General features: G+C 50.0%; 1 protein-coding gene and 1 long non-coding RNA gene across 12 annotated transcripts in view; one reads left to right on the top strand and one right to left on the bottom strand.

Annotated features, from left to right (window-relative positions):
* Positions 1-21,266, top strand: part of KDM2B (lysine demethylase 2B) — a 120,985-nt gene extending 99,719 nt beyond the window's left edge. For 8 of the 11 annotated variants that reach the window (XM_067015633.1, XM_059039546.2, XM_067015634.1 and 5 more), the window contains 11 exons: positions 2,035-2,259; positions 7,449-7,592; positions 8,809-8,895; positions 9,078-9,338; positions 9,515-9,628; positions 10,262-10,300; positions 10,431-11,110; positions 11,778-11,941; positions 12,031-12,192; positions 12,870-13,088; positions 20,145-21,266. In XM_067015633.1, the coding sequence (XP_066871734.1) occupies positions 2,035-2,259; positions 7,449-7,592; positions 8,809-8,895; positions 9,078-9,338; positions 9,515-9,628; positions 10,262-10,300; positions 10,431-11,110; positions 11,778-11,941; positions 12,031-12,192; positions 12,870-13,088; positions 20,145-20,326 (2,277 nt within the window). In that variant the 3' untranslated portion in view covers positions 20,327-21,266. The remainder of the gene's footprint in view (positions 1-2,034; positions 2,260-7,448; positions 7,593-8,808; positions 8,896-9,077; positions 9,339-9,514; positions 9,629-10,261; positions 10,301-10,430; positions 11,111-11,777; positions 11,942-12,030; positions 12,193-12,869; positions 13,089-20,144) is intronic. The other 3 variants (XM_059039547.2, XM_067015640.1, XM_067015635.1) reach the window with 2 other exon arrangements.
* On the bottom strand, positions 20,394-23,996 carry LOC131742134 (uncharacterized). Its single transcript, XR_010836989.1, has 4 exons — positions 23,780-23,996; positions 22,341-22,468; positions 21,747-21,951; positions 20,394-20,602 (listed from the first exon to the last, which is right to left on the bottom strand). It is a non-coding gene; the product is annotated as an uncharacterized lncRNA (long non-coding RNA).
* Between the last annotated feature and the right edge of the window lie 366 nt (positions 23,997-24,362).

Genomic DNA, 24,362 nt, shown 5'->3' with positions numbered 1-24,362 from the left:
AGCAAGTTGAGAGGGATAGAGATCCAGAGCCACAGCACTTCCTGACGTGGGTGCCTCACTACCAGAGGCTTTGCAGTTCCCTTGAATGCTGCAGGCTTTTGGGAAAATAAATCTGAGGGAAGGGATCCACTTAGGTGTCAATACCAAAAGGTGGGGGGGGGACCTTTGGGTCTGCACAGGGACCACGGCTCTGCAGGATAAAATGATGGGGGTCAAGGCTTGATTCTCGGAGAACCATGGACTGTTTTCCTTGCTGATGTGGTTGTAAGCAGCCCCAGTAGTTTGGGGGTGGGGAGCTGTGTGCATAGTGGGAGAGGCGGTCCCTGGAAGGAAGATCCTCTGCACTGTGGTACATCGTAACCACACCTCTGGGCCCAGGAGCTAGTGAGCGATGGGATTTTGTTTAGGGATCCTCGTATGACAAGCAATTAAAATGAAAAGCCTGAGATGGACTGAAGCTTGTTTAGTTGGCTGAGGAGGGCTTTAAGCATTCGATGCCAATTAGATAGTTTTGGGGTGAGAGTGTGTCTCTCTGACAGAGGGATGAACCGTTTTTCAGCAAACTCAGAAGGGTGCTTCGGATGAGACACTCTCCCTACCATCCTGGTCCTTCCTGGTCCTTCCTGCTTCTGACCCTGGGTGGACAGTGTCCCAGCGGCTGGTCTCTGATCCTGGTTTGCTAGAGGCTCTGGGGCTGTAAGGACCTCAGAGCAGGACGTGTGGCCGCCTTGTGCCGTGTTCAGCATTTAGTACCACTTTCTGTTCACCTGCCTGTCTCGGTGTCCCTGAGTCACAGGGAGGAGGTCTCAGAAATCACTTCCTTGGGGTTACTGTCTCATTCTCTTGGGGTCTGGTTTATTGAGCACATGCTAGGTGCCAGCCATCTTGTCAAGGGACAGTGGTGACAAGACACCCTCCATAACTGCCTTTCTGAGCTCCCTGTCTCAAAGGGAAGACCCATGAGAGAACAGACAGTTATGCTGTGACAGGGGCCCAGTGCAGGGCGGTCAGGACGGGCTGACAGGAGAAGGCAGTGTTTGAACTGGGTCCTGCAGCCCGAGCAGGCATTACTCGAGTGGGGTGGGGAGGGGTGGGTGTCCCTGGCAGAGGGAACAGAGGCGGATTGTGTGGCTTCCCTGCGGAAGCACAGGTAGCCCGAGGAGCCTGGCCTGACGTGGGGGGCCTGCAGAAGGCTCTTGAGCCAGGCGTGCTGCCCTCCAAAGCAGAGTGTCCCTGTCAGCTTCCCGGGGCTGCCATAGTGTGGAGCACCACAAACGGGGTGGCTTAACGTGTGGATGCTGGGGGGGGGTGCTGGTGGGGTGACTTGGGAGATTGGGATAGACATATATCCACTGTCGATACTATGTATAAAGTAGGTCATCAATGAGAACCTACCATACAGCACAGGGACCTCTACTCAGGGTGACCTAAATGGGAAGGAAATCTAAAAAAGAGGGGATATATTTGTACATAAAGCTGTACAGCAGAAACTAACACAACATTATAAGGCAACTATACTCCAATAAAAATTAAAAAAAAAACAAAACCAGAAAAACTGGGTGGCTTAAAACAACATATTCTCTCACAGTTCTGGGGCCTAGAAGTCAGAAGTCAAGGTGTTGCAGGGCGGTACTTTCTATGACGGCTCTAGGCAAGGAGCCTTCCTTGCCTCTTCCAACTTCTGGCATTTGCTGGCTTCCTTGACATTTCTTGGCTTGTAGATGGCAGCATCCCTCCAGGCACGTGGCCGCCTTCTCTCTGTGTCTTCACATAAGACTTCTCTGTGCGTGTGTCCAAATTTACCCCTTTCACAAGGACACCAGTCCTATTGGATTAGGGCCACCCTAGTGACCATATTTTAAAAGTTTCGTCCGTAAAGACCCAATTTCCAAGTAAGTTCACATTCTGAGGTTGTGGGGTTAGGACTTCAACATATCTTTTGGGTGAACACTCTTCAACCCATAACCCCCCGGACTTGGGCCCTGGCCGGCCCTGTGGGCCCCCATCTCACCAGTCCTGTGTGTGCTCCCACAGAACCGGGCCGTAGGTCGGCCCAAGGGGAAGCTGGGCCCCGCCTCCGCGGTGAAGTTGGCCGCCAACCGGACCACGGCGGGAGCTCGCCGGCGCCGGACGCGATGCCGCAAGTGCGAGGCCTGCCTGCGGACGGAGTGCGGAGAGTGCCACTTCTGCAAGGACATGAAGAAGTTCGGGGGCCCCGGGCGGATGAAGCAGAGCTGCATCATGCGGCAGTGCATCGCGGTGAGTGCCCCCAGGGGCGCCCCTCCCAGTGGCTGCGGTGCTTCTCCCCCCGGGAGTGGAGGCGGCGGCCCTTCCTTGCTCCAGGACGTGGGGCTCCTGAATGCAGGCCCCAGCTGTGCCTCGGGCCGGTCTGTTCCTCTGCTCGTTGGTCTGTCCGGTCCCTCCGCTTGAAGAGAATGTGGCCACAGCAGAAACCCCGGAGGGGTGCTCCTTCCTGGGAAGAAGGGGAGACTAATGCTGTTTTCAGATTCCACACTGCAGGGCTCTGGGCTCCTGCCACGTGCTCAGGCCCCTTTCCTTCATAGTCTGCTGGTCTTGTAACTCCCTCCTTCCCTAGATGACCGAGTGCTTTGAAGTCTCTGCCGTTAAAGATGTCAGGGCAGCCTGTCCTGTCTGTGACCCTGTTGCCAACATTTATGGTCCAGTTCATGATGGTTCTGGGCCCTCCCTTCCTTCCTGTCCTGCCTTCAAAGTCAGAGGTCTGGGTGGAAGGTCAGTGCCCCTCCTGAGGGGGCCGTCCCAGAGAAGGAGGACTGATTTATGGTGTCCAGGAGGAGCTGGGCCGCTGGAAAGTCTGGCCATCCCCTCCAGGCCATCTCGTCTGGCCTCTGGCCTTGCCCCAGGACAGGGCAGTGGGCTCAGGCTCTGGCAACTCAGCAAGGTCCTGGCTCTGCCCGTGTATCCCCCCTGCACACACTCAGGCATTCTGCCTTCCTTAGGGCACTGCTCCAGGCCCCGGGGTCCTCCCTGAGGGAGCAGTGATCTCTGTGCTCCCACAGGAAAGCAGGCTCAGCAGGAGGGATAGGATCCTTGGCCCTGGGCAAGACCCTCACAGGCCCAGCCTGGCATCAGGCGAGGCTTCCTCCCTGGCTGCTGACGCCCCTCCAAGCCTGGGGCACCTTCCCTTTCTCCCTCCAACACATACTGCTTGTGTTTTTCTCTTTTCTTTGTGTTTGTCTCTGTTTTTAAAATTGTGGTCCAGAACTTAAACAATTTACCATCTTGACCATTTTTAAGTGTACAGTTCAGTTATATTACCTATATGCTCGTTGTTGTGCAAACTGATCTCTAGAACTTTTTCATCTTGCCAAATGGAAACTCTATATCCATTGAACAGCAACGCCTCATCCCCCCTCCCCCAGCCCCTGGCAACCACCTTTCTACTTTCTGTTTCTAATTGTGACGACTTTGGACACCTCATGTGTCCACCTCATGTAAGTGCATTCAGGCAGGATGTCTCCCTCTGTGAGCTTGTTTCACTTAGCTTTCATGTTCTCAGGGTTCATCCACACTGTAGCATGTGTCAGGATTTCCTTCTTTTTAAAGGCCGAATAATGTTCCGTTGTATGGATTTGCTGCATTTTCTTTATCTGTTTATCTGCTCGTGGACATTTAAGTTGCTTCCACCTCTTGGCTATTGTGAGTAACGCTGCAACAAACATGGGTGTGCCAGTATCTCTTTGAGGTCCTGCTTTGGATTCTTTTGGATATATTGCTATATCCAAAAGCATATTGCTATCTATCTATCTATCTATCTATCTGTCTGTCTGTCTATCTATATCTCAGTCCAGAAGTAGGAGTGTTGGATCATATGGTCATTTTGTTTTTAATTGGGTAATCTCCATACTGTTTCCCACAGCGGTTGCTCTATTTCACATTCCTACCAATAGTGCACAAGGGTTTCAGTTTTTCCACATCCTTGCCAACACTTGCTATTTTTTTTTTTTTGATAGTGACCATCCTAATGGGTGTGAGGTGATACCTCACTGTGGTTTTGGTTTACATTTCTCTGATGATTAGTGATGTTGAGCATCTTTTCATGTGATTGTTGGTCATTTGTAGGCCTTCTTTGTACAAATGTCTATTGAAGTCCTTTGCCTTTTTAAATACTGAATTGTTTGTATTTTGTTGTTGAGTTATATCCAGTTATATTCTGGATATTAACCCCTTATCAGATAACATGGTTTGTAAATATTTTCTCTCATGTACGTTGCCTTTTCACTCTGATTGTCTCCTTTGCTGTGTAGAGGTTTCGAAGTTTTGTTGCTTGTGTTTTTGTCACCTGTACCAGGTCATTTGAATGGATTCCAGGGAGTTTTTGAGTGCCCCCTTGAAATTAAATACAGATTTTTATATGTGTGCCTGTGTGTGTGTGTGTGTGCATTTTTCTGGAGTGAGGGTCCATGACTTATTGCATTCTGTCATGGTTTAAGAGAAGTTGTCCATAGGGACTCTGGGTTTTGAGAACAGTGTCAACTAAAACTTGGCATGTTAGTAGTGCCCCAGGACTGTCTCTTCCTCTTAATTTTTTAAAAAAATTAATTTATTTTTTTGGCTGTGTTGGGTCTTAGTTGCTGTGCGTGGGCTTTCTCTAGTTGCGACGAGCGGGGGCTACTCTGTTGCAGTGGGTGGGCTTCTCTTGTTGCGGAGCACAGGCTCTAGAGCGCAGGCTCAGTAGTTGTGGCGCCCGAGCTTAGTTGCTCCACTGCATGTGGGATCTTCCCAGACCAGGGCTTGAACCCATGTCCCCTGCATTGGCAGGCAGATTCTTAACCACTGCGCCACCAGGTAAGTCCCCGTCTCTTCCTCTTTAGCCATACTTTCTCTTTTACCCTCACCTTCCCTCCAGTGACCCAGGTCCAGTTATAGGAAGCTGTCTCTGCTGTCACCTGTTCTTTGCAGCCCTTGTGTCTGGCGTGTGTGTCTTCCTCTCCAACCTGGGACTGATGGCAAATGCAACCTTAGCTCGACCCTCACTCGAGGTCCTTGCTCTTCTTCCAGGCTTCACACTCTGTTGGGGCACTTCCTGCCACGTTTTACGGACCTCTGACCCAGGCAGGCCCACCTCTACTCCTCTTCCAGGCCCTTTTCTCTGATGAGTGAGTCTCTCCCTTCCCATGGGGGAGGCTTGCTCCACGGACGCTCTCCCTCCCCACTGCCCAGCGCCCTCTCCCGGTAGCCCTGGCTGGGGTCCCTCCTGCAGTAACTACGGAGACCGGTTCTGTCTCTCCTCGTCCACTTCAGAGTCTGAATGAATGATGACTCCTTTGCTTTCAGTGTTCTATCCATTTTACAGACTTTTCCAGTTATTGGTGGAGTGTATATCCCAGCTTATTTGAAGCTGTTCTAACTCAGTTTAATAAAAATTGGTTGTGTGTTTCCTCTGGATCCCAAGTACTGGGAGGTGGACGTTTATAAGGAGGAGAGAGTGAGAGCCTGTCCGCAGGGGTTTATAGTCTAGTACATCAGCTCTCAAACTTTGTGGTCTTGAGACCCCTTTGCTCTCTTAAAAATTATGAAAACCCCAAAGAGCTTTCATTTATGTGGGTTATTTATTTATTAATATTACTGTAATAAAAAATTTTAAATATTTTGAGTTCACTTAAAAATTACAAGAAACCCACTACATGTTAACATAAATAACATTTTTAGGAGAAATAACATCTTCTGAAACAAAAATGATTAGTAGGAAAAATAGCATTGTTATGTGTTTTTGTAAATCTTTTTTATGCCTGGTTCAGTAGAAAAGACCTAGATTTTCATATATGCTTCTATATTCATTCTGTGATGTTGTTTTGGAGGCACTATATGAGGAAAACCTGGCCTCATAAATATGTGGTTGAAAAAGGGAGGAGTCTTTTTTGGTGGGTGGGGTCTGTGCTGCTCTGCTTGTGACTGTGAAAGAGTGGAGTCTGAACCGCTGGACTGCCAGGGAATTCCTGGGAGGAGTCTTTTAATAGCCTTTTCAGATAATCGTGGATATACTTCTCATCCACCACCAGAGCTCAACAGGTGGCAAGTGCTTAAAGGTTAGTTGCAATGTGGAATCTGAAACTGTATCAGTGAACTTTTCCTACTGTTACCTTAAAACTCATTAGTCGTTCTTGCCTCTCATTTGCTCATGCCTAATGTTATAACATCAGATATTGGTCATTTGGAAAACACTGGCTCACTGAGTTTTACAGATTTTCCAAATAGGGGTACATAGTGTTACACAGTGTTTTTTAAAAAAACCACATTTGTTAGAACCAGCACCAATGTCCTCAGAAAAGTCTTTAAGTATCGGGAAGCTGTCTAGTTCACGGTGGCTGATGTAAGTTTTCCAAAATTCTAATTTTTGTTTGAAAATTCAAATTTCATCATCTGCAACAAGTGTTTTAAGTTATTTTTCGGAAAGTGACAGGCTTACTTATTTCATCTTTGAGAAGATGTGCCAATACCCCTTTTTTTTAAAAAAAAAATAGTCATTCTTTCAAGTAAAATGATGTTCTATGGAGAAAGTGACCAGTTCAGTTCACGGCTTGGTCACAAGAGCTTTTCCTTTAGAAAACCATCATCCTTTGGTACTCAGCTGAAGTAGTTGATGCATACTTCCTATTTTGTCATGCAGAATGTTAAAAGAATGTGTACTCAGAGGTCAGAGTTTTAATAAAATTAATAATTCTTACTGCTTTATCAAAGATATCCTTACATGAAACTGGTGATCTTTTTAAGGAGCATGTGGCCAAGAACGGCCCAGTGACCACCTGGGCACATTGGAGCCTGTGCCCTGACAGGTGCCAGCAGTTTCACCCACCAGTGCAACTGTCAACATGGTGGAAAAGGCAGATGATGTCTTAGTGGTATTCCGAAGATAGTCTGACCTCCCTGTAAAGTCTTGAGGACCCGGAGTCCTAAGACTGTGCTTTGATAGCCGCTGGAGAGATGCGGCCTCAGCCCTTACAGATCTGGGCTCGGTTCATGCCCCACCTCCTCCTGCAGGTCTTTTCTCATATGTGAGGCTGTCCCTGACCTCTGCGTTTCAGATTAGCCCTCCTTTCCCCAACTTCACTGCTGGCCTGGCCCTCCTCGCTTTATTTTTCTCCATTTCCCTTGTCGCCGTCTAGCAGACTCTGCTTCATTTTGCTCGCCTCCCTCCGCTAAAATGTAAGCTCGGGATGGCAGAGGCTTTTATCTGTCCGGTTCAGTGCTATAGCTAGTGCTTGGAGTGGCAGCTGGCACATGGAGGTAGTAGCCAGATAAGTATTTGAATGAATGAATGAATGAATGAATGAATGAATGATGGGCAGTGCCTGGGCTGGTTCTCCCCCAGCTCCTGGAAGGCCCGAGGGGAGCGCCTCCTTGCCTTTGATGTGTCTCCCATGGGGTCCCCGCCGTGCTGACTCCTGTGTGTTCTCCCCGCTCTTTAGCCAGTGCTGCCCCACACTGCCGTGTGTCTAGTGTGTGGCGAGGCAGGAAAAGAGGACACGGTGGAAGAGGAAGAAGGCAAGTTCAACCTCATGCTCATGGAGTGCTCCATCTGCAACGAAATCATCCACCCTGGGTGCCTCAAGGTGAGCAGCCTCGGGGGCATCTGGCTGCGCCGCCGGCGCCTCCCCCGGGGCCTCTGGTGGTGCTGATGCTGCGGGGCTTTGGGGGGTGGAGGGGAGCGGGACTCGGGACTAGGTTCCCTCCAGGGAGGACTCCGAGTCTGGGGCATTCTCTGTGTCCGATGATGAGCTGAGGGCGAGAAGGTTCTGGAGTCACTCAGACCTTGCACCCGTGTCTTTGCGGGAGTGAACACACACACAGACACACACATTCCACCTCCCAGGACCTCAGAACCACAGAGAGTTTCCAGAGTCTTGCATCTGGGCCAGAGGGAGAGAGTGGGTAGTTGGGCTGCTCTCAGGGCTTCTGGGAAAAAAGGCCTGGGCCAGGGGAGGGCGGGTCCTGTAACAACGGGTGGTTGCATTCCTGTCCCATGTGCCAGGAACCTGTTTGCTTGGTGTGCCCAGGGCAGGACTGCCTCCTGGGGACCGTCGTGCTGTGCCTGCCTGTCTTGGGCAGCAGGTTCCACCTTTGAAAGGAAGAGACTGCTCTGGGCTGGCACATACCTCATGCCTCCGCCTCAAGGGAATGTCAGCCTACTTGGCACCTACCATCAGCCCAGCTGTATCTGTGTTCGCAGAGATGAGAGTGGGCCTGCCCCAAAGAGTGCTTCACCTCTGAGGTGTCAGTCCCCTTTCCCTCGGTGTGCTGGAAGTGGGGTTTGTCGTGACATCCCCCTCTCCCCGGCACATACACCTTCCCCTCTGAAAAGGGGTGCTGTGCTTTTCCCCTGGCCCCTGGTCACTTCTCTCTCTCCCAGATCAGAAGCTCCAGGGAAAGCACATCTCACTTGCTGATACCACGCACCCAGTTCGGTGCTGTTAAATGACTGAGTGGTTTGTGGGTCCTTGCTGGGTGCCAGGCCCTGAGCTAATTGCTTTCACTAGGTTACCTCATTGAATTCTCACAGAACTCCAGTGAGATAGGCACACGCCATGTTATGGCCGAGGGCACTGGCCCACAGAGACGGGTGATTTGCCCAGGGTCACTGAGCTGGGAAGAGGCACCAGCAGGATTTGAACCCTGACCTGAATCCAGAGCCGCCCGTCTTAACCACTCTTGTTTTCTCTTGGCCAAAGGTGGTATGGAAAGGCTTTTGGGAGGGGGTGTTGATGCTCTTGGCAGAGCTGGCCCTGTCCACCCCCTCCCTGCTTGCTGACTGGTGTGTGTCCCTCCCAGATTAAGGAGTCAGAGGGCGTGGTCAACGATGAGCTTCCAAACTGCTGGGAGTGTCCAAAGTGTAACCACGCCGGCAAGACCGGGAAAGTGAGTGCCGGGCTCCAAGTCCCAGGGGTCAGCCCGGGAGGGGGTAGACCTTGGCCTTGCCAGACCCAGCCTGTCTCCCCGCCCACGGCGATGTGGGCTTGAGGGGTACCGCGGACTCGGGGGCAAGGGCACGTCCAAAGATATACAGTTCGTGTGTTCCTTCTCTGTTTTTGGCCTACAAGCAAAAGCGTGGCCCTGGCTTTAAGTACGCCTCAAACCTGCCCGGCTCCCTGCTCAAGGAGCAGAAGATGAACCGGGACAACAAGGAGGGGCAGGAGCCCGCCAAGCGCAGGGCTGAGTGTGAGGAGGCGCCCCGGCGCAGGTCAGACGAGCACCCCAAGAAGGTGCCCCCTGACGGCATCCTGCGCCGAAAGTCCGACGACGTGCACCTGAGGAGGAAGCGGAAATACGAGAAGCCCCAGGAGCTGAGTGGACGCAAGCGAGTACGCCCGGGAGGGGCGGGCAGCGAGGGGTGGCCTGGCTGGTCCCGGGTGCGGGGCCGCGCGGGCGGGGGCGGGGATGGGCAGCGGGGAGGGCTGCAGTCCCGGAAGTCCCGAGAGCCCGGCCCGAGAGAAAGGAGGGGAAAACCAGCGAGTCCCTCCTCTTCCCACCCCTTTAGGCCTCGACGCTTCAAACGTCCCCCGGTTCCTCCTCTCACCTCTCGCCGAGGCCCCCTCTAGGCAGCAGCCTCAGCCCCTGGTGGAGATCCAGTCTCACTTACTTCCAGCAGCAGGTGCTCCCACGTCGCCCCGCCCTCCCCAGGCCCCGGGGACTCGCGAGTCCCGGGCCGCCCCCGCCCCGCCCCACTGGTCCTCGAACCCATTGCCGCAGACGCTCCGAGGCACGTGTTCACCGTAGTAGCTTCCCAGGCCTCAGCCCCGAGGCTCTGGCTCGTGGTTCCGGCGTGGGGCCTGGGAAGCTGAAGCTGCCGCGGGGAAGCCCTGTGGATCTGGGGAACCTCGGAGGATCCTGGCGGCCCCTCTTCGCCCACCGGCCCTTCCAGCATCAGCCACGAGGTGGCGCCTGGTTGTCTTTTCTCTGTAGCCATTAAGGCTCGGCTGGGAATCCTGCAGACCCTGCCTCTGGGACGGGCTCCCGAGCCAAGTCTGACCTGAATGGGCGACTGCATATCTCTGGGTCTGTCCAGGGGTGGGAAAAATGGGTGGGGACAGCTCGATCACCCTCTGCCAGTTCCAGCTGCTTCCTTAAAACCAGCAGGCAGGGCCCACCCGTCTGTCAGAGCAGAGAAGATGGGATTTGTTGGGAAGGTGACCCCCCCAGCCTCTGTTGGTGGGGCTGGGTGTAGAGGGGACCGAATCCCATGAACCCTGGGGGCAAGCTCTGCACCCTTTCTTTCCTGTGACAGCTAAAACCCGGCAAAGAAGATAAGCTTTTCAGGAAAAAGGTACCATCTTCCGCTCTCGCCCCGGGCCCGCTCCTGGGGCAATGGGTCCTGGGGTGGAGGGTGGGAGGCCTGGGTGGGCGCAGCCCCGGCTCTAGGGGCTCACCCCCCCACGCTCCCCCTCCTCCCTCAGCGGCGGTCCTGGAAGAACGCTGAGGACCGAATGGCTCTGGCCAACAAACCTCTCAGGCGCTTCAAGCAGGAGCCGGAGGACGACCTGCCCGAGGCGCCCCCCAAGACGAGGGAGAGCGACCACTCCCGCTCTAGCTCCCCCACCGCCGGCCCCAGCACGGAGGGGGCGGAGGGCCCCGAGGAGAAGAGGAAGGTGAAGATGCGCCGGAAGCGGCGACTCCCCAACAAGGAGTTGAGCAAGGAGCTAAGCAAGGAGCTCAACCAGGAGATCCAGAAGACGGAGAGCAGCCTGGCCCACGAGAACCACCAGCCCATCAAGTCGGAGCCTGAGAGTGAGAACGAGGAGCCCAAGCGGCCCCTGGGCCTCTGTGAGCGCCCTCCCCGCTTCAGCAAAGGGCCCAACGGCACCCCCCGGGAGCTGCGGCACCAGCTGGGGCCCAGCCTGCGCAGCCCACCCCGAGTCATCTCCCGGCCCCCTCCCTCCGTGTCCCCGCCCAAGTGCATCCAGATGGAGCGACATGTGATCCGGCCGCCCCCCATCAGCCCCCCGCCCGACTCGCTGCCCCTGGATGATGGGGCGGCCCACGTGATGCACAGGGAGGTGTGGATGGCCGTCTTCAGCTACCTCAGCCACCAAGACCTGTGTGTCTGCATGCGGGTCTGCAGGACCTGGAACCGCTGGTGAGGGGTGCCGGCTGAGTTCGGATGGGGGCACCAGGGGGTCAGGCGAAGGCTTAGGCTAGACCAGGGATGGCGCATGCGTCCCCACTGGAGTCGCTCGTGATGCTCGTTCTTTCTAAGCTCCGCCCAGCTTAAGTATCCTCCTCAAAGAGGTCTAGCAGCTACAGTCAGTGTGGTCTTGTCAGAAGAGGTGAACCCTATTTGCTTTCCTGATTTAGCTTCTTGGAGGATGAACTGAGGACCCGGGGGAGTCCTTGTCCTTAAAGAGCCCAGGTTCCGAGTGCCGAGTCAGTTCCTGTCTTTAATCCCTGCTTTAATAGTTCCCAGCTGGAACGGTCTTTGACCTCGGCCAGGTTACTTACCTTCATCTGTGAACAGGCATGACGCAGGGTTGTTTTGAGATATGGCCTGTGGAGGGTGTGATTAAGCCCCCAGTAAATGCAGCTTCTGGTACTTTCCATGGGGGTGCAGGGGAAGGGCTGTGACAACCTGAGCAGAGGCTCTCAGGTGCCAACGAGACGGAAACTAAACAGAAGGGTCCAGGGGATGAAGTTAAGGAGCCTCCCCCTGGGCTTGGTAGGTGGGGGACTGACCACAGCCATGCAGGGGGCTCCCCAAGAGAGCTCCCAACTCTGACGTTGCCCCCTCTGCTGGGCCCGGCCCCCAGGTGCTGTGATAAGCGGTTATGGACCCGCATCGACCTGAACCACTGCAAGTCCATCACACCCCTGATGCTGAGCGGCATCATCCGGCGACAGCCTGTCTCCCTGGACCTCAGCTGGACCAATATCTCCAAGAAACAGCTGAGCTGGCTCATCAACCGCTTGCCTGGTGAGCACTGGGCCAGGGACCCTCAACGTGCAGTAGCAGGGGCTGGGGTGTATCACCTGACCTGCCGCCCCCTCTCTGTCCCCCGCCAGGGCTCCGAGACTTGGTGCTGTCAGGCTGCTCATGGATCGCAGTCTCAGCCCTCTGTAGCTCCAGTTGTCCGCTGCTCCGGACCCTGGATGTCCAGTGGGTAGAAGGACTAAAGGACGCCCAGATGCGGGATCTCCTGTCCCCGCCTACAGATAACAGGCCAGGTGAATGTCCGGGACAGGGGTGTACCCAAGGGGGGGTCACAGGAAGGTGGTATGACCAAGCTGTGCCGTTGGATCTGGTTTCCACCACAGACCCCACCTGGTACTCATGTCTTCAAGCCTTCTCTGGCTTCAGCCCTTCTCGACGCAGAGCTGAGTCCCAGCTGGTGTTCTCAGTCAGCTCTGGGTGCGAGAGGGGACCTGTGAGAGGGCAGAGGCTCCCAGGATGCCACTTCGGGAACTCTGTGTGCAGCTCACTGCTTCTGTGTTGATTTGTCCTTCGTTGGCTTTAAGCCTCAAGCACCGGGGTCAGTGTGGCCGGACAGGGCCTCACGGGATGAAGCTCTCCTAGGTCAGGTTGCAGGGCTCACTGCCCCCCACCAGTACCTTAAATGAGGAATCTGTGGTGACCCAGAGATACTGTGCTGTCTGTGCTCCAGTTGGCTGAGCACTGCTGGGTGGAATGCAGGCTCTTTGTTTCTAGGCCTTCTGACTTTTAAAGAATCTACAAGTGTAAAACTTGATGTGGAATATTCTGATTTTTAAATGTTGGAACCGGTTTTGATCTTTTGGGGGAGACACTCAATGGCTAAATGAAACCCAGGTGTTCCACCTGGCTGGCAGGCCTTGTAAAGTGTCATGTCAGGGTGACATGTTGCCTCTCTGTCCTGCCTCCTCAGGTCAGATGGACAATCGGAGTAAGCTCCGGAACATTGTGGAGCTGCGTCTGGCCGGCCTGGACATCACAGACGCCTCCCTGCGGCTTATCATTCGCCACATGCCCCTGCTCTCCAAGCTCCAGCTTAGTTACTGTAACCACGTGACTGACCAGTCCGTCAACCTGCTCACCGCTGTGGGCACCACCACCCGAGACTCCTTAACCGAAATCAACCTGTCAGGTCAGTCGGGGCGCCCATCGGGGTCTGCCCAGGGCCCCAGGGGACCGGCTGGGCATTCTGCATTCGAAAGGAAATACTTGTGTGCCTGTTGCTATAGGGTCACAGTGTTAGATGCTACGACACACCAGTGAACCAGACAGACCCACGGCCTAGTCTAGAGGGGAAACACATTAAACAAGTAAGCATTATTACATTTTAAATAATTGCTCCAAAGAATCGTGCTAGTAGCAGTGAGAGCACATGAGCACATAGCAGTGGATCTTGACCCAAAATTTGGGCTAGAGAAGCTTCCCTGGGCGCTGAGGACGACGTGGCGCCTGGCAGCAGGGGGTGTGGGAGAGTAGCCGGCAGCGGGGCCGGGCCGGGCCGATGCAGTTAGCAGCTTGATTTCTGCCACGGTGCCTGTCGCTTACGTGTCCCCCTCCTGAGCCTGCTATCAAGGGGCCTGTTGTTGACAAGAAGAAAACCCCACCGTGGAGTCCTCACTCCCCCCACTTACTGGTGGGGCTGGAGTTGGTTCCTGAGGACTTGGGGCACAACCAACGGGGAGGTGGACAGAGGCCACGCTGCCCGTTCTCAGCCCAGCTAACGCAGTTCTCGTCTGATCGCTCAGGACGGTCAGATTGGGCATGTTAAGATTTGGACGAGACCAAAAAAAAAAAGGAGAAAAGGAACCTTTTTCCTCTAGAAATTACCAAGTAATAAATGATACCCTCACCTCATTTAAATTACATTTTGACACAGTCCAATCTGATGTCTGGCTTGGTCAGGATTCACATACTGTTTCGCTGTTTCCCTCTCTCCATCCCACATTCATGCCTGAGAAACGCCTTCCTGTTACCAGTGCCACATCCGAGTGGGAGCTGATGCTGTAACTTAGTGCCTAGGGAGCCCACCCTCCTCCTTGGGTAGTACTGGTGGTGAGTTGGGAGGGCAGGGGGGGTGTTGCATTCCATGGAGGCAGAGAACAGAGAGCCACACTGAGGTGAGCTTTCACCAAGACCCCAGCTCCAGGCTCAGCTCGTGGTCTTGAATTGATGCTGGGGCCGCCCCGTGAAGGAGGGACTGGGGAGCATCTTGTTCTAAAGCGCGTGGTAGTAATGAACTCTTTTCACTTATTCTAATTTAATTACTATGCATGTGTAGCAGAGATCCCAATATAAATCCCCCTCCGCTGCAGCACAGTCCATGATGTGTGTTTGTATAAATCATCTCTTTGCATTTTGTTTTCCACCACAATCCTTTCAGGTCATCTTTTTGTCTCAGGACCTACATACAGATCTCTGCGTTTGTGTTAAGAAGTGTGATATATATGAAGGCCAATCTCTCATATCCAGTCTCTTCTAGATTCGGTTCTTTTTAAAATGTTTTCCCCTCCTGTCAGTATAACTAGTTAATGATAAAATACGTCTCTGCCACAAAATGGATGGCACTTGACATGTTTCCAGATCCTTCCGTGTGGTTGGAGGATCAGGTCTAGTGGCAGAGTGAAGCCGTGGTTGTCTCGTTTTTGACATTCAGGCTGCATTTCGTGTAGAAGTGCTAATTGGGTGCTCGAGGTGGCCCTTTGGCTGCCCCTTTCCTGCTCCTGATTCTCACCTTGGGGCAACCACCTTCAGCTCTTGAGCTCTTTGTTTCTGTTTACCTCCATTTTTTCCAAACAGCAAGCCTACATTGCTACTTCTTGTTGTTTTTTGTTTTTGTTTTTCCTATTCAGATGCTCTGTGTTTGTTAACTTGCTATGCAGAGAACAAGGATTACTATTCTTACGTTCTCTAACCCTGCTCCCTTTTCTCCCTTCATCTTCCCAATTTGTGGTTAAGTCACTATTATTTACCTTATTATGGCCATGTAAGTATTGTCCACTGTTGAGCCGAAGTGTGTATTATGGGTATGTTTCCTTCCTTGCACATTTTTTGGGTTTGTTTTCCCTAGAGTTAATAATTGCCTCATTTTTGTTTGGTTAGTTTCTAAACAGACTCTGTAACAGACTTGAGTACTATTCTTTCCCCACGTGGACTCGTCAGGCCCTCAACCAGTCTGTGTAGAAAACCACTCTCCTGGACTTCTTTTCCTCCTGCCCCCACTTGAACTTGGCTGTCTCTGCCTGCTGCACAGCTCCCGTCCTGGGACTTCCTTGGTTTCTGTCTTGTGCAGGGACCCTTCTTTCCTTGGTCCCGTATCTTCTTTCTTGGTTTATCTGTTCATTTGGTAGAGGACATCTTCCAGACCTTATATGTCTGAAAATGGCTGTATTATACCTTCATGTTTAATTGATAGCTTAGCTGGTTGTGTAGTCCTGGTTTGGGAACCATATTGTTTCACAAAGTGGGAGGCACTGCTCCTTTGGCTTCTGCCTTCCAGAGTTGATGTCCAAAACGATTTGATTCTCCATCCTTCAGTGAATATTTTCTCTCATTGGAAGTTTGTAGAACATGATCTTTTTATTTATTTATTTTTAAAATTCAATTAATTAATTTGGCTGCGCCGGGTCTTCGTTGCGGTATGCAGGATCTTTAGTTGCGGCACGTGGGCTCTAGTTCCCTGACCAGGGATCGAACCTGGGCCCCCTGCGTTGGGAGCGGGGAGTCTTAGCCACTGGACCACCAGGGAAGTCCCGTGTAGGGCATGATTTTTATCTCAGGGTTTTTTGCAGTTTGGATGATGAGCCTTGGTTTGAGTCCATTTTCAGGGATTATACTGAGCATTCATGAGCGCTTTCAATCTCTCAGTTTGGTTCTGGAATATTTCCTTGAATTATTTAATTTCCTTCCCTTCTGTTTTCTTCCTTAATAGTCCTCTGATACCTTTAATTTTTCTTCCTTTTTCCCACCTCTGTATCTGGTTTTCCTCCACTTATCACAGAATTCATATACAGCTGACCCTTGAACTAGTTAGGGGCTAGGGGTGCAGCCCTCCTTGCAGTAGAAAATCCAAATATAACTTACAGTTGGCCCTTGGTATCCGCACTTCCTCCATAAACTCAGATTCAACCACTAATTTGTAGCCTGTAATATTTACTATTGAAAAAAATCAGCATATAAGTGGACTTGCACAGTTCAAGCTCGTGTTGTTCAAGGGTCAACTGTAGTGAGTTTTTCATTTCTGTTTTTTTTTAGGTTCAAACATATGAAGCTGCTTTTTATGTAGGTCAGGAAACAGTCAAATACTGGCGGTTTTCATATGGTTTAGCCTGCATTTTTAATTCTACAGCTCTAGCTTGTTCTCTGAACATTTGGAGAGTGGCATGTCCTTGTCTCTTGGGCCCAGACATTGTACATCCTGAGGGTACTGACGGTTTTGTTTTCTTCCCCACATAGACCATACATTCCTTCAGATGCAGTCAGTGGGCCTGCCGAAGGGGCCCTTCTCAGATTCAGTGACAACGTGAGGTTGTCGGCTCAGGTGGTCGGCGGCTCTGGGGACACGGTGGGAGCTGGTCTGCTGTGGGTATCATCGGGTGGTCAGCATGGGTTGTTTTCCTTGGGGAAACCCAGACGTGACATCTGTCAGTCTTTCCTCCTAAGCTGGTCAAGGTTGCCAAAGGACACTTTTCCTTGACCTCCCAACCTAAGGGCTCAGGCCGGGCTGCCAGGGTTCTAGGGCTTGGCAGGGAAGGAGTCTGGAGGTCTCGACAGCCAGCAGGTAAATTTCCCTGTAACCCCCATTTTTCAGGGAGTGCCCCTACCTTCCACAGTGCCTGGTGGTGCCTGGTCTAGAGACTTCCTCTTGCCCATCAAACTCCCCTCTTTTGCTGGGGAAGGGAGTTTCAGCCTCTTACTGCTCCTTAAATTGATTTTCAACCGGTCCTTCTGTCTCTAACCCCATCTTTAGCCCCACTTTCATTGTACTTGTTGCTGCCAGTACCTGTGCCTTTGAGGTCTTCTGTAGAAGAAATCTGCTTCTCTGCTTTTCCTTCAGCCAGTTTGGGGTTGAGCTTTCTCACGTCTAGTGAATTGTTACCTTTTCTCCAGCTTTCTAAATTAAAAAAAATTTTTTATTGTGGTAAGATACACATAACATAAAATTTACCATTTTAACAATTCTTAAGTGTCCAGCTCCTCACTAGCGTTACGTACGGACATGTAGTTGCGCGGCCGCCATCATCCACCTTCAGAACCTCTTCTTCACCCGGTCAGAAACTCGGTACCCACTAAATACTAACTCCTCGCTCCCTTTCCTCTCTCCTGCCCTGGCAGCCACCATTCTTCTGTCTGCCCCTGAATTGGACTCTTCTAGGCACCCCCCATAAGCGGGGCCATACAGTAGTGTTGTTCCTTCGGGACTGGCTTATTATGCATACACCGCATTTTATTTATCCGTTCATCTGCTAACGGACACTCGGGCTGCTGCTGTCTTTTGGCTGTTGTCAGTAATGCTGCTGTGAACATGGGTGTATAAATTCATTGTTCTTTGGGTATATAACCAGAAATGGACTGGCTGAATCCCATGGTAATTCTGTATTTACTTTTTTTTGAGAAACTACCATATTTTGCAGAGCAGCGGCACTGTTTGTTTTTTTGTTGTTTTTTTTTTTTTGCGGTACGTGGGCCTCTCACTGTTGTGGCCTCTCCCGTTGCGGAGCACAGGCTCCGAACGCGCAGGCGCAGCCGCTCCGCGGCACGTGGGATCTTCCCGGACCGGGGCACGAACCCGTGTCCCCTGCATCGGCAGGCGGACTCTCAACCACTGCGCCACCAGGGAAGCCCAACTGCACTGTTTCACGTTCCTACTAACAGTGCAAAGGGTTCCAACTTCTCCACATCCTTACTAACATTTTCTGGGGTTGGGGGTTTTTTGTTTGTTTGTTTAAGTGAAAACCATGCTAATGCGTATGAAGATCTCAGTGTGGTCTTGACTTGCATTTCCTTAATGATTCGTGATACTGAGCATTTTTTCGTTTGCTTATTTACCATTTCTGTATCTTCTTTGAACAAATGTCTGTTCACGTCTTTTGCCCATTTTTTAATCAGGTTGTTTGTGGTGTTGTTGAATTGTAGGATTTCTTTATATATTCTGGATATTAATTCCTTAACAGATACATAACTTGCAAATATTTTCTCCCGTTCTCTGTGTTGTTTTTTCACTCTCTTGATAGTGTCCTTTGTACAAAAGTTTTTAATTTTGATGAAGTTCAGTCTTTTCCCTTTTGTGGCCTGTGCTCTTGGTGTCGTGTTTAAGAAACCATTGACAAATCCAAGGTCATGAAGATTTCCCATGTTTTCTTCTAAGAGTTTCATAGTTTTAGCTCTTATGTTAAGTTTTTGAATAATCTTAATTTTTGTATATGGTGTGAAGGGGGGTGTCTAGCTTCATCCTGTTTCATGTGGATATCCAGTTTTCCCAGCACCATTTGTTGAAAAGTCTGTCTTTTCCCCCACTGAATTGTTTTGGCATCTCGTCAAAAATCATTTGACCATTTGAGGGTTTATTTTTGGGGCTCTCAATTCTGTTCCATTGGTGTATATGTTGTCCTTATGCCAGTAACACATGCTGTGGCTTTTGTAGTATTGAAATCAGGAAGTGTGAGTCCTCTGACTTTATTCTTCTTTTTCAAGGTTGCTCTGGCAATTCAGGGTCCTTTACATTTCTACATGATTCTTAAGATGCATTTTTCTTTTTCTGCAAAAAAAACCGCTTTTGGTATTTTATAGCAATTTCACTGAGTCTGTAGACTGCTTTGGGTAATACTGGCATTTTAATAATATTAAGTTTTCTAATCCGTGAACATCGGCTGTCTTTCCATTTATATCTTTTAATTTCTTTCAGCGTTGTTTTTTAGTTTTCAGTGTACAAGTCTTTCACTCTTTGCTAAATTTATTACTAAATGTTTTCTTTTTGATGCTATTGTAAATGAAATTTTCGTAATTTTCTTTCAGGTTGTTCATTGCTAGTGTATAGAAATGCTACTAATTTTTGTGTGTTGATTTTATATCCTGCAACTTTGCTGAATTAGTTTTGAGTGTGTGTGTGTGTGTGTGTGTCTGTGTGTGGAATCCTTAGAGTTATCGCATTAAGATCAAGTCATCTGCAAGCAGAGATATTTTTACTTCTTTTCCATAAGTATCATTTTAAAAAGTGTAATGCTTTGATGTGTCTAGAGTTTATTTTGTTGTGAGATATAAACCACATTGTTTGAGGTTTTATAATTCTTAACCCAGATTGTCCTTTCATCGGACATCAATTTTTCACTCTTAAACAGACTTTGTTTTAACCCATCATGGGCCTATCCATAATATTCCCCACACAACCAATTTTAGTGATGATGAGGAAAGGTCTCCGGCTTAATGTACCACTGAGATGAAGGAATCATTGGGCTCAGGGTGGGGACTCAGCCTCAGCTGGATGCGAGCTGGCTTTGCAGCCCGTTGACTGAGGATTCAGTTCTAAAAGAAAACAGTGCTATAGAAGCAAAGTCCAAATCGATAGAAATGCTCGGTCGAAGAGCACATCTACCGGTGAGGGCACGGCGGAGCATTCTGGATTCTGGTTTTGCTCCCTGCGGACAGAATCTCTCCGGCCCCTTCTAGCACATTGGTCTCCTGCATAGGTCTGAGGTAAGCGTCCCACGGAGGGCGGGCAAGCACACGGGGCCTCCGTCTAAAGGGCTGGTGCCCAGGGCAGCGGGAGGATCCCAGGATGGCCTTACAGGTGTCCTCCCTCCCCCAGCACGTCTCCCCTGGGAATCAGCAGCCAGCGCACAAGAACCTGCAGAGAGCGGTGTTCCTCAGCAGTAGGGTAGACGTGAAAAGCAAGCTATTTTCATACATTGTGTGATCCTATCTTTATAAAACAACATAGACAGGACCTACTGATGCGAGATACATACATATAAGAGGCGGCCGTGGGGTAAGAGTCTGAGCAATTTCACCTGGAATGTGTGGATGCTCTTGAAGCACATATGAAACTTGTGTAAGTGGTAGATGAAACCATTCTGCGTTTGAAGACAGCGTTGCAGCAAGGGCAGTTGCCGCTCCGTTGCTGAGTGCCCGGGGCTTTGGGAGGGGCCTCGGCGCCCCGCTTCCTCCCCCTCACCTTGTGTCCTCTTCCCCGCAGACTGCAGTAAGGTCACTGACCAGTGCCTGTCCTTCTTCAAACGCTGTGGGAATATCTGTCATATTGACCTGAGGTACTGCAAGCAAGTTACCAAGGAAGGCTGTGAGCAGTTCATAGCTGAAATGTCTGTTAGTGTCCAGTTCGGGCAAGTGGAAGAAAAACTCCTGCAAAAACTGAGTTAGTCCGAGGACAAGTATGTACATATGGGGTGGGTGAGGGGAGGGGGCGCGGCAGGGGAGGGCGAAAGACTTTACAAAAACTAGGGCTTTTATTTTCCATTTGGAACGTGGAACAACAGACCGCAGCACGGTTCCATTTTGCAAGTCTCGCTGAGGGAGAAGCCCGTCCGCCACCGTTTGGGGGATGAGTGAGTCAGGCGCTTTCCTTTGGTCTTTCTGAATCAAAACTGCACTGCTTTCTGGACCATTTCTAAGGCAGCCTTTACCAAGAAGACATTCCTGTCGGAGAGGAGGATGGACTTGGGAGAAATTCTCTTACTGGAAGCATGAGCTTAGGAATTTTTTTTTTTTGGTGGTGGTGTTTTTTGTTTTGGACACCTTATTCCTGGCAACTTTGGGGTTTTTGGTGTCAACATAAAATGGACCACACACCAGAGCTGCCCTCTTGACATGTTTGTTTGTTTGGTTTTGTTACATCTTACATTATGCAGAACTATTTTTGTACAAATTGTTTAAAAGTTATTTATGCAAGGTTTGAATGCACACCAGTGTTTTTATTGTTTTGAGATTGCCAACTTCCCTAGTTTCCTTAAGGTGGGAGAGAGCTTAACCCGTACTTCATACGAATCCGCCTACACACGCGCCCAGCTCTGACAGAACAGGCTAAGACCTTCCAGTTAAAAGCATGTCTAACTGGAAGTTGAGAGCCTGCTTCGTATGTCAAGAAGTTACATAAGCATGTTGTGCATATGTGTAAATTATAGTCAAAGTGAGACACTTTGCTAAATTTCCTCTGTACAGAATTCACCTTTTCTCAAAATTTTAAAATTCAGACTTCAGCCTTTGAACTCAGGAGGGTTTTGCTCCCGCATATGAGCTCTTGTGCTCTACATAGATCTAATTTATACAGTGGGTCAAGAAGTTGAATAAATGATCCAACATAGCCTTTCTTTTCCTTTTCTCTCTCCTTTGAAGTGTGAGTTGAGTTCTCGTTTAAGGTTTATAACATGGCTGTTTCCTAGTTGTAAAGTTATGCATTCATAAGTGCCATTGTCGTAAGGTGGTGTTTTCCTAGACCCTCCCTGACGCGGTTTTACCTTTGTTGAATTTGTATAAACAACTGTACAAAAAAAAACACTCTTGGACTTGGAGGGTTTCTGTTCTAGGGGTGGACTAGAAATTGGACTAGGAAGTCCAGAGGCAGTAGTCTCGACGCCAGCGTATACTATTTTGAAGCCAAACAAGGTATAATTTCTTATTCATCTGAGAAATGCGGCAGCCCCTTGGTACGTGTTTTTTCCGTCTTCAGAAAGAGATCTTGCTGTTTGTAGCTAATAAAGGTAACGGGAAAGAACTGTGCTACACCAATGTCCATGTGTAAGAATTAGGTACGAACTGCCTTAAGGGGCAGAGGGTGGCTCACCTGTTTGGGTGCTGCTGACCACACCCGTGTAAGATAACTTCCATAGCCACTTGGCATTTCCACTGCCAAAGGGGGACGGGGGTTCATTTCCTCAGCCTCCACTGGACGCAACTCAAGGAGGCCACATCCTGCACTGGTAACCTGGGGCTGGGGTGGTAGAGGCACCTGGTTAGGCAGTAACTTCTCCCGGTGGCAGACACAGAAGCTAGTGAGAAGTAGACTTTAGATCACAGGATTTTCATACCGGAACAACTGCTCTAGTCATCTGAACATGAAGGTAGCCCAGCTTCCTTCCTCGGCCATCAACAGCAGCATCAGACTTGGGACTCATGGGACTAGCCTCTGCTGCTATGGTAGTTTCATGCCGCCCCTGCCCCCCATCCTTTTTTTTTTTTTTTGCCGTGGTGAAATGGTTTTACATCCCATCTAGTTTGTGCTGCCGCCTATTAATTTAAATCCAGAGATACTTTCTGACTCAAATTGGAGACATCTGAAGCTGTTGCACCCCAGACAGAATTTAACTCAGGAGATGCACTTAACAGAGGTTAAGATTAGTTTAACACTCTGTGGTTTATTTATAAAAATGTGGCTTACCTTTGCAAGCCTGATCGTTCATCGTGGAGCACCCACACAAGAGGTCAAGTTGCAGTTTTCTTGGCAGCCTGAGTGCTGGGAGCCTCCGAGTAAGTGTTGCCCCGATGTCCAATAAAGGCATCTTCTCCCTTGGGAACCATTGAAGGAGGACAGTGGTTTTCAAGTGGAATCTCGGCATTAGAGGGCCCTCTTTCTCCTATAATGTTTCCAGGAGCACACAGGTCAGCCAAGAGAGGAGGCGAAGGAAGGGCTGCCAGGGCTGAGCAGCTGGAGTTACCATAAGGACACATCACAGAGTAAGGACAGCATCTCTCTAGGCTTGAGATGGCCAAGGCAGTGTACTGGTCACAGATGACCTTCCCCCAAGTGTACTGAACGATCCAGTTAAGATTATACCCCAGTACAGTCTCGAACAGACTCATTCCTTCAAAAATGAGCTTTAGGTGAGGCCAGGCCAAGCTAGGTGCCTGCAAACAGCTGCTCTGGGCCCATACACCGTATCTGATGAAGTAATGGAAGGACCATAAACCAGAGGGACCACTTCCTGTGTTAGATCACAACTTTTTAACCGAGGAAAGAGGAGAGGCCATAACCCTCCTTCCTCTAGGCATCCTGGCCTTTACAAAGGCAGGCACCACGGCCCATCCAACACATGGAATGACATCCTTCCATCCTGTGAGGACAAGGACAAAGAGACATCATTGCATTCAACTGTGAACTTCCAGAATTTTGTCCATATGATGGATGGATGACCTATTCAGGAAATTCAAGAGGCATGGCATGCAGCTAGAAAATGCAGATTCCAGGGAGGACTGTGCCCTCTGCCAGATAAGTTAGTCCCCTGCAATTCAGTTATTCCAAGTGTCGAGCCTATTAGGCTGAAAATTTGTTGGCTTCTCACTGAGCCAAGGTTATGTCAAAATGCTACCTAAGAAGATCCACCATTAAGAGTTTCTGTTCACTGCTGAAACAAGCACCTGAAACTATAGATAAGTCCAAAAAGAAACAGTAAACAAGCTGTTCTGAGACTATGAGCAAATAAATCTCAATTTTCTAATTTAAGATACACCAACACCTGCTGCTCAGCTTCTATTTCGGTGTGTTTACCATCACCCACTGGCCTGGATTTGAAGACTTCTCTCCACCAAATTAGGGATTTGTGGGAAACGTTGAACTTCTGGAGTTCACCGTCTCAGGAGAAGTACAGACTAAGTGCTCCTTAAGCTTCAGCAGGGGCTGAGCTTTTACTGTCCATGTGAATTGTAGCCAATACCCACCCTGGGCTCTTCAGGCAAGCACAGGAGAAGCGTATTTGAGAATATCCGCAAGGCTTTGATTTACATGCTCTGACACTCAAAACCAGAAAACGTAGAAAGGCAACTTTTTTTCACAGCTAGCCAAACTTTCTGCCTTAAGCACAGCAGGACAAGACTGTTTACCTCCTTTGCTGTAATTTTCAGGCCTTGTTGATTGATTTCTGGATCCTGAGCACTGGAAGGCATGTGTTATCCACTGCAGAGTCAAAAGATAAAAAACCCACAGGACTCAGCCAAGAAGTTACGTAGTTTCCTAAAAACATACCTGCCCACAAGCCATGGGAGTGAATCCACAGTTGGTCTCAGCTGAACCAAAAAACCACCCTGATTAGAGCTGGACCTAAAAGAAAAGAGATTTCAGATCATTAATGTCCCACGAACCTTTTAGCATAAGCTAATGTCTCAGGTTTCTCAGTTGTGGTATTAGAAGAGTTAAGAAAAAACAGTCATCAGAGCTAGGTTCAAATTCTGATGTGGTGACTTTTTTTTTTGGCTGCCCCACACGTCTTATGGGATCTTAGTTCCCTGACCAGGGATTGAACTGGTGCCCTCAGCAGTGAGAGCACAGAGTCCTAACCACTGGACCACCAGGGAATTCCCTATGGTGACTTTTTAAAAATATATATATATATTTGCATTGGCTTTTTTAAAAAAATTATTTTTGCTGGGTTTGGTCTTCGTTTCTGTGCGAGGGCTTTCTCTAGTT

The sequence above is a fragment of the Kogia breviceps genome, chromosome 15 (genome assembly GCF_026419965.1).
Source record: "Kogia breviceps isolate mKogBre1 chromosome 15, mKogBre1 haplotype 1, whole genome shotgun sequence".
NCBI lineage: Eukaryota > Metazoa > Chordata > Mammalia > Artiodactyla > Physeteridae > Kogia > Kogia breviceps.
Note: the sequence above shows the minus strand (reverse complement) of the source record. Positions and strands in the feature narration are given on the sequence as shown.